We start from the raw sequence: 12,149 nt of genomic DNA on the forward strand, positions 1-12,149 counted from the left end.
CCCTTCTTTGTCTGCTGATGCAGCTCCACTTGCCCCACAACTCCTCCCTTTTCTTCTTTTTCAAGGGGAGGTGTCATTGGAGTGACTGTCTTAGGCTATTTTGAGTGGGCTGGGGTGTAAGTATTAAAATGGAACACAACGTAAGCCAGACGGGTAATGGGGGTGGAGGCTAGGAAGACAAAGGGTTATTGAACTAATTAATTGTTCGGCGAATTGAAATTGAGGGTGAATTTATACAGAGTTTGTGAGGGTATTAACATTGGTTTTAAACAATATTTGATTTATTTACATAGACATAACATTTTCCTTACTATCATGTAAGGTTCCCCAAGTTCAGTATCCATTAGTCTCTGGTAACAGAGTTCATCTGTCCCTAGAAGGTCTCAGGTCTGTCATCTGTGGGTCTCAGTGTCTGCTTGTCTTGAAAGTCTTCAGTCAGATAATGTGTCTGGACAAAGACAGCTTCACACCCTGGGCAGGTCCAAGGACATGGCAGGTTGGTCTCTCTGGTCTCAGGTCTGGCCTGTGGTGGCAGCATTGTCTTTTGTTCCTTTTGTACAGATACACCTGTAGAATAATCACCACAGGGGAGCAACTCCCCACCCCAGCAGGGTGATGTCTGTATAGGGTGGGTAATGCACATGTTAAGTCTGTAACTGTTTGATTGGAAGCACATCAGTGATCTGTTGTTATGGTCCTAGAAAAAAAGGCAAGAATGTTTGAAGAACTTAGTCCTGGAAGGACTCTTTTAAATGGGGAGTTACCTGTGTTGTATTAGGAAAAGCAAAGGAAAGAGCTGGAAATTTATCTGTTTTAGGAAGCTGAGGAAAAAAAAATACGTTAGCTATGTGTCTGGAATAGGCAGTAACAGCTTGTCTGTAAAAGGAAGTTGGTTGTTAATTAAGGATTAAATAATAATTATCAACGAGTTGGTTTGACCTGTGGGGGTAGACTAAATATGAGTTTTGAAACTTAAAAGAAATTTTAAACAAATTGAGAAATTTATAACAATTTTGGGTTAAAAAGCATGAACATTGTTCCAGGTATTCCTGCTAGGGAGGAGAACAAGATTTAAACAAAGAAGCTTGGAATTTGGGGTTAAGAGTTTTAGGTGTCTTTTTTCCCCGAATTCTCAGCAGGATCTCATTGATTTTCATTTGGTGGGCTCTCTTCGCCCAGGTGGGGGGAGGGGAGCAGGCTCTGCCATGCTGTGTCTGTTGGCCATTTGCCCATGTGTCCAGGCTCTATATGACAAAGACATGACAGGGAGGGGGTAGAAAATTGTGTTACATTAAGTTGACATAACAAAGGACTCTTCTGTTCACCAGTAGAAGCAGTAAAGGAAGAGCAGATTTACCCACAAATCAATTCGGGGTGGGGGGAAGGGGGAGACAGATTTGACTTTTAAATTTGCTTCTTATAAGAAGCCCTCATAGATAATTTCCTTATGTCTTTGACCTTCAATTTTTTTCATCTGTAAAATGGTGCCATTCTGATTAAATGAAATGATGAATTCAAAATATAAATATGTGTAAGTATAACTCTTCCTTGGGTAGGAGGCATTAGGCAGTCAGAGTCCTACTTGAAATTATGACATGAACTGTGAACTTCTACTAGGAAGGGATTTGGAAAAGTCTGCAGTGCACTTCTCTACCTGTGTCGGACACTTGTCATCGTCCAGGGGAGTCTGTGAGCTACGGTGTGCTCGAGGAAGATACATGGATGCTGAGGATGTACCCACTGTGAGCACTCTAGAAAGATTTTAAAGATATAATGAGTGGAATGAGAGCGTTCCATCTGCAGCTGTGACGAGGGCCAGGCCTGTGCTGACTTCTCACCTCTTCTGTGCATCTTCTCCTTGTGCACCTGATGACCCTTCGAGTAAATGAATAAGAAATAACAGTATCTGTGACTATGTACTCAATCTGTAAGAATCCTGTCTCTTAGGGAGTAGGCTTTTCAAACGAGCAAACATACTCTTATTTAAAATTATGTAATCTCTGAATTCTCCTGACACTTCTGTCTTGACCAGGTGACCCTACCCACGCACACCCACCCACCAGTTCATCACTTGGCTTCATATGCTTTCCTTAAAGAGTTTGCATTACACATTCTTCCTCCTGTCTGAACTCAAAAAAATGTACTCTTATGTAACTTTTTTTTCTAGTTTAAAACAAGAAAATTAACCACTTGGGGAAAGTAAATTACAAACTGTATCAGTGGTTAAATGATTGTTATTTTGTTATTCCTAGAAGAATGTCCTTTAAGTGAGATCAACTTAAAGACTGGGTGGTATATTAACTTAAGAAATGAAGGGTTACAGTATGGAGTTCTAAGCTCCATACTTGCATGTGAAGGTGTTATGAAGACATTTTGGGACCCCTTCAACTCACATAAGGCAGTGGCTGTCTTCACTCCTCAGGTGTCATTTCCAACCATGTCTATAATCAGTCATTAAAAATCCCTAAGGACCAGTAGTATTAGACTCTCCTTTTCAACTTGGCTTCCACTAGTAAACATGTAGAAAGGGAAAACATTACAAAACAAAAATCAAGCTGGGCACGATAGTACACACCTAATCTCAGCATTTGGGAAGCAGAGGCAGGAAGATCATCACAAATTTGAGTCCAACCTAGTCTACATCGCAGGTTCTAGACTAGCCAAGGCTACATAGCAAGACCTGTCTCAAAATAAGACAAAACTTGAGTAAGCCTAGTGAGTTCCTTAATTTTAAACTTTTAAATGTAAAGCTTCATATTTTTTGCACAAAGCTTTTTGATAGAACATTGCAGAGTCAAGTAGGCCTGAAGCATCATTTCGCTTCAGATATCTGGTCTGATAATTTTACTCCACAGTGTGCTTTAAAGTAAGAGAATCTTAGGATTTTTTTTTTTTAATGATGACAAAAGCTTATCATCTTTGAAAATATTCCAAACACAAGTCTTTAAAAAAAACTATCATTTTTAAAATTCTCAATGTCCCATTCTCCCATAATTCCCAGAAGGTTCAATAGCTGTTTTACAGAAGACTAGAAACTGTGGTCTGAAGAAGTAGACAGACTGGCTCTAGGCCGAACAGTGGGTTCCCAAGTGAAGAAGGGGACTTGTCCTGGGACTAAAATGAAAGCCCTTTCCTATCTCTTAGCTATAGAAATACTCCCTGATCAAGGTGGGTAGGAGCCTAAAAAGCTGCAGACAGGCTCCCGGCCAAAAGGAAGGACCACTGTGGTTATGCTCTGATTGATGTCGGCCTGTGATGTGTACACTCTGTTAGACAAGCAGCTTTCTTCCTGTGTTTCCCTAACAGGCAGCCTCATTGCCGGAGAGAGGATTGTCAGCTGCCTGCTCTGCCTAGCCACCATCACATGCCTCCCCACTGGAGCTGACCACAGACCAGCATCTCCACAGCATGAATAATTAGGTAGGCATAATGGAAGGCACTCACTGCACCCTCCAGCTGCATAACCCCATCGCTGAACTCTGCTATATCAGCTTCTATCTTCCAAGAGGGGAAGTCAGAGGATTTTCATACAAGGGCGCTGTAACTCTAGACAGATCCAATAACGCTTTCCATAACTGCTACCAAGTCAGGGAGGGGCCAGACATCACCAGCCTCAGCCAGCAGCCGAACGAACATCCAGGAGACATATTTTTCAAGCAGACTCCCACAAAAAACATTCTGACAGAGCTATACAAGCTCACAGCAGAGAAGGAGCGGCTGCTGGACAGTCTGCTGAGGTCAGACAGCATCCTCGGCATTTCGATGGGGAACCAGGAGGGGAAACTGCAGGAGCTGTCAGTGAGCCTTGACCCCAAGGACGACTATTTCCAGAGTGTTGGCAACTGGAGCAGAGAACTCCCTGTGAGCTCTCTCATTACGAGGAGCACCCAAGAGAACAAAAAGCCCCGGAAGTCTGGCAGGAGGAGAGAGAGCCCGGAGGAGCTCTGGCAGAAGAGAACCAGGAGGAAAGGGCGTGGCTGCCAGGAGTCAGCTCTTCAGATGGGGAAGGACCAGGTCTGTTCCAGTAGCTCCCTTTCTCCTCGAGCTAGGCCTAATCTCCGGCTCCTAGAAGAAAGAGGAAATTTACTTCCTCAGGGAACACTTACCTCTTCGCTACGGAGAAGAGAGAGCTGCCCTGCCAACATCCTCAGGACACCAGACGCAGACCTGGGTTTTGGAAACTCTGGGAGGACCTCAGAGGATACTGATCTTGAAGGACCTCTGTCCCCTGACAGCAGCCCCACCCAGGTAGGAGATGCTGATATCGGAGGGCAGCTCAAGAGTTCTCACCAGCAGGAGCCTCCACAACCAAATCTGTCTGAAAGTCTTAAGAAACATCCAGGGACAGAGAGGTGGGGCAGCGGGACTCGGAAGTCAAAGTCATTGGAGCGGACTTGCAGTAAGAAACCTGTTTCCAAAGTGGTGGCCAAGGTCCAGGAACCATCTGCTCCAGTAAAAAGAATAGTTAGGGTGCATCATGATGGCAAGGGAAGGGTTGCCTTCTGTCCAGAGACCCAAACTGAGTTTATCCCAAAAGCTGACTTTCTCACCCTCCCAGGAGGTGAGGCTGAGACTCATAGTTCCAGGAAGCTGGGGGAGGAGCAGCGAGGGATCAAGTCATTGCGGTCCTCAGCCACAGAAAGAGCTTCCATTACCAAAGAACCAGCCAGCACCGAGGCGGCCGCTGTGAACAAGGTTCTCCGCAAGGTGATAGAGAGTGAGAAGTTAGACGAAGCCACTGAGGGGAAAAGGTTGGGCTTCTCTCTCAACACAAGAGCCACCCACACTTTCCCAGAAACTAGAACCCAAAGGAAGGCTAGGCTACCGCAGAGTGGCCATAAATTCTTGCTTCTGGATCTGCCCCACACGGTAGGTCCTGATTCCCCACAACCCAAATGCAATGAGAAGAAGCCAACCCCTCAGGCTCCAACAGCCCTTGGCATGGTATTTAATAATTCATCGCCTCAGTCCAGCGCACACAAACGGCTGTCACCTGTTCCCTCGCCTCTGTCTCCCAGGTGTCCCAGCCCACAGCAGCACCACAGGATCCTCCTGCTCCCTCCACTGCCTAGTGAGGGAGAAGCTGTTTTTAATGAGTACCCTAATAGAGAGAACGGTGTCTCCTCTGGGTTCCCCTCTGCAGACACCTTGGAGCCATCATCTTCTACGAAGGTCACGGAGACCAAAGGAGCCAGCCCGACTTCCCTCAGAGCAAGCCAAACTTGGCTGGTATCTGAGGAAACTTCCGAAAAAAACTTGGGGCCAGAGAAGATCACAGCTCCACCCCAGCACCAGTTGCCACCAGGTCAGTCTCTGTTTAAGCTATTTAGATCTGTTCTTAAGAGATTCAACGACTATTGCTCCACTTCTGCTGCCAAGAGACTGGCTGATTAACAATGGACTGACACTCCTAGGGCTGTATCATTCAGTAACAAGAAAACTGAACGGGGTACGGTGACGATAGAGATGCTGTTGACCCAGAGAACTAAGAGTGAAAATGTTTCTAGAATGCTTTATACGAGCTTAGAGATTTGTTTGATTGTTTGTGGCACATAAAGTTGCCTCCACAATTGCTTAGAGTGGAGACTCAAAAAGGATCAGGCAGAGAAGCAGCAGGTTGCCTCTCTGCCTTTGATGTTAGCAGCAAGTCCTTGGCCCATCGACCTAAATTCTACTAGTGATGCTCTGGATGTCATGGTAGGGAGTCTCTAAGCAGAATCACAAAGGCACACTGGTTTTACTCACAAGTCGGTCACTGCTTAGGTTTGGTTATCTTGTTTGCTATAAGTACATTTATAAGTGACATGATTCATGACCAAAAAAAAAAAAAATTTTTTTTTTTTTTTACCAGAAAGGAAGCATTCAATTTAATCTGGAGATACTCTGGTGTATGGTCCATGTCTATAAACCTAGAAGTTGGGTGGCTGAAGTAATAGAATCATCAGTTTCAGACTAGCTTTGGCTACAGAGAGAGTTGTTTAAGGCCAGCCTGGGTTACAGAGAGAATTCAAGGCCAGTCAGACTTGATGAAAGGCTTATTGTGAAAACAGCAACAACAACAACAACAACAACAACAACAACAACAACAACAACAACACACACACACACACACACACATATGAAAAGGGAATTTGGTTCAGGTTTTCTTCCAATCTCTTTTCTATTTAGCCGTCCAAATGAGCACAAAGCGTCTGTTGGATGTCAAGTATGTTTTATGTGTGGGTTGCTACTATGACTAGAGTAGCAATTCCATTCTTCACGCATGAGGTACTAATGAGCTCCTCTGGCTTGTATGCTTGATGTAATGTAAATTTTTACATGAAAATAATTTTGAGTGTTCAATCGGGAGTCCTGATCCCGTACCCTTGGCACTTTCCAAGCCAGTGCGTCCAAACATTCAGGGTTTTGTATGCCATTGTACAGGCGATCAGTTCTTCAGTAGCATATGGTCACCGTCTTAGGCTAGGAAGTAACTTCTAAATGATATTTGATCTCTTACAGGGTACTGGACTTCTATTTATAGAAAAGTCTTGTAACATTTTGAGACTTAAAATGTTGATCTAGAAAATAAGAGTTGCCAAAAGTTTTCTGTTTTTCTTAAACTTGTGACATTTTATAAATTTCTCTACATGCCTCATGCAGGGAGGTTGTTTTTTTTTTTTTTTTCTTCAAAAATGTGGTAAATGTTTTTCCATTCTCTTTATGTAATATGTTGATCTTTTTTCAGTAAGATTTGCCACTTTCTGCCTCAATATGAAAGTCATAGGGTTGTAAAATTCATATCATGTACTGTACAGATCTCTAATAACAAAAAGACCTAAGGCATGCTTAAAAAAAATACTGTACCACTGAACACTACCCCTAGCCAGTAATACTAAATAATTTACTTATGTGGTGGAAGCCGTATGCCACAGTATATGTCTAGAGGTCAGAGGTCAACCTGTAGAACTGGTCTCTCCTGCTGTGCTCTATGGGTCCCTAGGTCCTCTAGCTTGGCAGCAGACACCTTTATCTAAGGAGCCATCACACTGGCCCCTACAGTTCTGAGCATGGATGCTAGCAACTTGGAATCATCTGGAAAGTAAGCTCAGTGGAGTTAGAGGAGAGAGCAGAATATGGAATTGTTGCCTTAACTCTAAGTTTGTGTTATGGAGAGTGTAGATGTCAACTTGAGAAAGTCCTAATTCACCTGGGAGGAAATCTCAGGGCATGACTATGGATAGTATCTTGAGTATGTTTATTGGTGTGGGACAATCTGTCATAATTGTGGTTGGGACCATTCCCTTAGCAGGGAATACTGGACCATATAAAAAGGAGAAAGTGAGCTGAGAATCATTCGTTGCTCTCTGCTTCTGGATTGTGGATGCTGAACGACCAACTACTTCAAGTTCCTGCTGCTTTGGCTTCCCAGCCATGAAGAGCTCTGAACCAAAACAAACCTTTCTCCCTTAAGTTGCTTTTGTGAGGGTATTTTTTTATCACAGCAACAGGAAAGGAAACTACTACTTAGAAATTACATCAAATTCTAGGGTTTTAGGTACTCCTCATCCAGAATCTCTGCATTGAATATATTTGGTATTTCATAAAACTTTTGTTCCTTAATTTAAGATTACCTTGTCATTTTACAGTTTTTTATGTCATAAAAGCCCCATCCTTTTATAAGTTAGTAAGGATTAAGTTTAGTTGTCTGTAAGCACATAAGAAGACTTTCCATTTCTGTTGGCAATTGACCGTGCACTGTTGTCTGAGGGACATGTTGAATGAATAGTTCCATTTTTCACATGGCTTCTCTATGCAGTTGTTCATGAGCATTCTTCTAACTTTGGCCCAGTCTTCCACTGGGATCTTAGGTAGCACTTTTAAGAGTCAATTATAAAAAATCACAGAAATTCTCTACCATAGAGACCTCCTCTGCATCAAATGCTATATAAGGAGTTGGAAAGTGGAAGAAGAGTTGGACCTTCATTTTCATAGTAATTAGCATTTCTTAGACTTTGTCCTTAGGACGCTCAAAACTTCTCTTACTGGCACTGAATTGAGAAGCATGGATGAAGGGAGAGTTCTAGCTAGCACCCTGAGTCTATGGTATATCTTTTGTCTCTTTTCTTCTTTTTACATCCCATTCTGTAGCCAGAGTCCTTGCTATGTTTTAGTTACTCCTGCTGCTGGTGAGTTCAGAGACTATCCTCTTTCTGGCTGCTTCTGTCTTGCTTTCCACATTTCCTCCCTCTCAGTCTCAGCAGATGCCTCAGACAGTAGCAGCCAGCTCTTCAGAGGTAACTCATTTACCATCATCCTGCAGTGGTCCTTCATCTGAATCCAACTCCCATCTTTCCCCCAAGTTAGCTATTAACTAGAAGGAGTTTACGGTCTGTGGACTTGTATTTCCTGTGGAAATCATAACGAGGGTTTTCACTGAAGTGATGAGAGTAAGATAATTAAAAGCACTCTTTAATTACTCAAGTGAGAGATTAACTCCTTGGGGTTTAGTGTTCACATTACTTTCAGGTTTCCTGTTTTCATTTATTTTTGACCAAAAGACCCATTTCTAGTTGGAAGACTCTACAGCTATAGACAAGTAGTTAATTCTGAGTAGAAAGCAAAATCCACATCTTACAAGACCAAGCATTTAAATCTAATGTCATTACCACCATGCAGGACAGAACATACAGGTATCAGAAAAGCCATTGATCCATTTCCTGTTGGCTTTATAAATTTTCTAACTCTTCATTCTCTGAACTACATAAGGAATTTCTTGCATGTTGACAATATGATCAAGCAGAGTATACACTAAATATGAAAAGCATTTAGAGTTTTCTTCTCATGGACCCATCTAGTGACCAGTCCATAGTGATTTTTATGGGACCTTACTTTGATGATGGAGGTAACACAATGTTACCAAGACTCTGAGAAATATGCATTTCCTTAAAATAACCTTGAGGGATTTTTAGTTGTGTGAACCTACTTCACAGTGTTAGGGGAGTTTAACATTGACATTCTTTTCTGGTTTCCTGTTTTCATTTATCTTTAATCAAAAATGGGCTTCTTTAGTGGCACAAGCATCACATGGCAGCTGGCTCACCACGCTGGGGAGACATCTAGTCTTTCTTGTTAAGCAAACTTGTGATTTTTGTTCTTTGGAGTTAATGAGGCATGATAGAAGCACATGCCTTAAGCATCCAGTTTCTTGATGTCAAAAGTCATTTGACCAATTCTTGTGCTCATAAAAGATATAATTAATGCCCGATTATTTAGAGTTGAGAGGTACTCATGTAAAAGAATATATTGTACCTAATCCTGTCAAGTCTTTGGACCTATATTATGTGGAATAGATATAAATTCCTTGCATATAAATATTAATAATGTTTGATGTGATTTGATAAAATTTTTTAAAAGTTCCAAATATTAATAGATATAGACACATATTTAACTAACATCAGAAAGTATGGCATGCACAGAAAGTTACCTGTAACTGCAAGGAGAGTAGAGAGATTTCAGAAATTGCATATACCTTATTATATCTAGAATATAAAGAATATATATAGTTGAGTTAACAAGAGATATCAAAGACTCATCATTAAAATTATATGTAAGTATGACCCAGTGACCCAACCGTTAAGATCTTTGCTTAAAATGAATGTATGTACCTGTATGATTACATACACACAGGTACTTACTGCAGCAGTTTAACATTTTATTATCATTATTATGAGTGTTATTTGTGGACATGTGTGTGATGGAGGTCATACGTAGGCATAGGCGTAGGAGCACTGCTTTGTGGTGACAGTTCTCTGCTATTACCTCTATGTGTGCTCATGGGATTGACTTTAGGTCACCAGGCTTGCATGGCAATCATTTTACCAGCTGAGCATCTTGCTCGCCCTGCGGCAATTTTTTATACTTTCAAAATATCTAGGAAAAAAACCCTGAATGTTCATGAATGAGAACATGTTTAAATAAATTGCAACACATTTTTCCTCTGTAATACTATGAAACTATCTAAAGTATTAATATTGATTAATAAAAAGCTGCAAAATAGTATATAGAATGCTCTTGTTTCTTGTAAAACCAACATGTCTTCTTACCATATATAAATATGTGTGTTCCGCAGAGACTTGAATGTCAGATAGACAGGTGTAAAGAAGGATTGGCCAGCCTGGTAACATTCAAAGGGCAAGATAGTGGGGACTGGACCAGAGAACAAGATGTGAGAGTTGGGTGCATCAACTCTTTCGCTTTTCCACTTTGTGTATTCTTACAGTGTTTCTCTAGATGTGAGGTGCATGTAACTTTTATAATTTCAGAAGCATTATTTTTACCATATTACTTATTATTTTGTGTGTGTGTGTGTGTGTGTGTGTGTGTGTGTGTGTGATTGTGCATGTAGGTGTGTGCCTGTGCCCAAAAGATCAAGTGTTCTGCTCTGTCATTCTCCACCGTATTCTCTAGAGGCAAGGTTTCTCACTGAATCTGGAGCCAGGCTGTCTGATCCGCCCGTCTCCGACCTCCACAGTGCTAGGGTTATAGGCACAAACACAGCCATGCGGCTTTGGGGGGAAAATCACACACCAGAATTAGCCAGACTCCCAAGCTATACATCTCAGTGAACTTCTATGCAGTTAAAGTAGCCATTTGAAAGGGAATCTATACAGATTCATATCGTGTTTTTATATTTTCTGTAGCCAATGTATTTTTATGCATTTATCCATCACCAGAAATGAAAAAATCTATGACATGAGACTTAGAAAAAATGATTAATTTTATATTCTCTCTCATAATTCATTTATTTCTGTATTGAGTCTTTCTTCATCCCCTAATATTTAATCCTTTTCTTTTTAACATTACTATATTTAAACCTACACATACACATGTTTATGTACACACATACATTATTGGCTAGATTCTGCATATGAGGGAGAACAGGTTCTTTGTCTGAAATTGTGTGACCTTGCTCAATATTATACATTCTCAGTCCAATCATTTTCCTGAAAGTGTTGTGCTTTTATATTTTTTTAGAGATAAATAGCATTCGTGGGTGTGTGCACTTCTTTAGGACTTATTTTATGTATATGAATTTTTGCTCACAGGTGTGTCTGTCTGTGCCCCTGTGAGGGCTTGGTACTCATGGAGGTCAGAAGAGGGAATGGGAGCCCCTGAAACTAGAGTCAGGTGTGATTGTGAGCCTCCATGTGGCTGCTGGACATAATCATGGTTCTCCACAGGACCAACAGGGCTCTTAACTACTGAGCTATCACCCCAGTCACATGGACCACATTTCACTATCCATTCATGTGTTGGTGGACAACTAGGTTAATTTCAGTTCTTTGCTGTGGTGAATCAATAAGCACGGTGTGTAAATATCTCAGTGGTGGTGTATAGAGTTCTCTGGATAAATGCCCAGAAATAAAATAAATGGGCCATATGGTAGTTCTATTTTTAATTTTTTTGAGAAATCTCAGAGCTGACTTCCACAATGGCTATATTTACTCCCCACCAACAGTGAATAAAGGTTTCTTTCTCTTCACATCCTTGCAGTCTCTTGTCAGACTCATTGATGATAGCCACTCCGACTGGGGTGAGGTGCTTTGTCAAAGTAGCTCCAGTTTGTCTTCTTCCAAGGGCTAGAGAGTTGAATACTTTTAAAATAGTAATTGGCTAGGTATGGTTGTTCATAAGTGTTCATTCAGTTCATCTGCCTATTTTTTGACTGGTAGTTTTGTTTCATTGGCATTTAATTTCTGCAGTTCTTCTCGAATTCTGGGTATTCATTTCCTTGCTTAAGTGTAGTTAGTAAAGGTCTTCTCCCATTCGCTAGACTGTCCATTTGTTCTGCTGACTGTTTCTTCTGCTGTACAGAAACTTTCTATTCTCAGGCAGTCCCATCTGTTGATACTTACAGTTGATTCCGGTGCTGTTGCTGTTCTATTGTAAGTTGCCACAGCTAATCCAGCATCTTGTACTATATCCCCTATGTTTCTTCTAAAAATTGCAGTTTTATTTCTTTAAGAAAAAAATGAAGAAATATGCTCTATTGAGTGTCATGGATATGTGGGAGTAGGATTATAGTGGAAGCACACTTGTTTTTCCTGTGACTTCTAATGATGCAGGAAACTCAACAATGAGAAGATAGAATTGATCAAAGACAAACA

The 12,149-nt window shown here is 41.3% G+C and overlaps 1 protein-coding gene across 3 annotated transcripts in view; it reads left to right on the forward strand.

Moving 5' to 3' along the window:
• Fmn1 (formin 1) overlaps positions 1–12,149 on the forward strand; it is a 381,486-nt gene that overhangs the window by 30,204 nt on the left and 339,133 nt on the right. For all 3 annotated transcript variants that reach the window (XM_076929458.1, XM_076929459.1, XM_034494159.2), the window contains one exon: positions 3,307–5,305. In XM_076929458.1, coding sequence (XP_076785573.1) covers positions 3,430–5,305 — 1,876 coding nt within the window. In that variant the 5' untranslated portion in view covers positions 3,307–3,429. The remainder of the gene's footprint in view (positions 1–3,306; positions 5,306–12,149) is intronic.

The sequence above is a fragment of the Arvicanthis niloticus genome, chromosome 2 (assembly GCF_011762505.2).
Source record: "Arvicanthis niloticus isolate mArvNil1 chromosome 2, mArvNil1.pat.X, whole genome shotgun sequence".
Lineage (NCBI taxonomy): Eukaryota > Metazoa > Chordata > Mammalia > Rodentia > Muridae > Arvicanthis > Arvicanthis niloticus.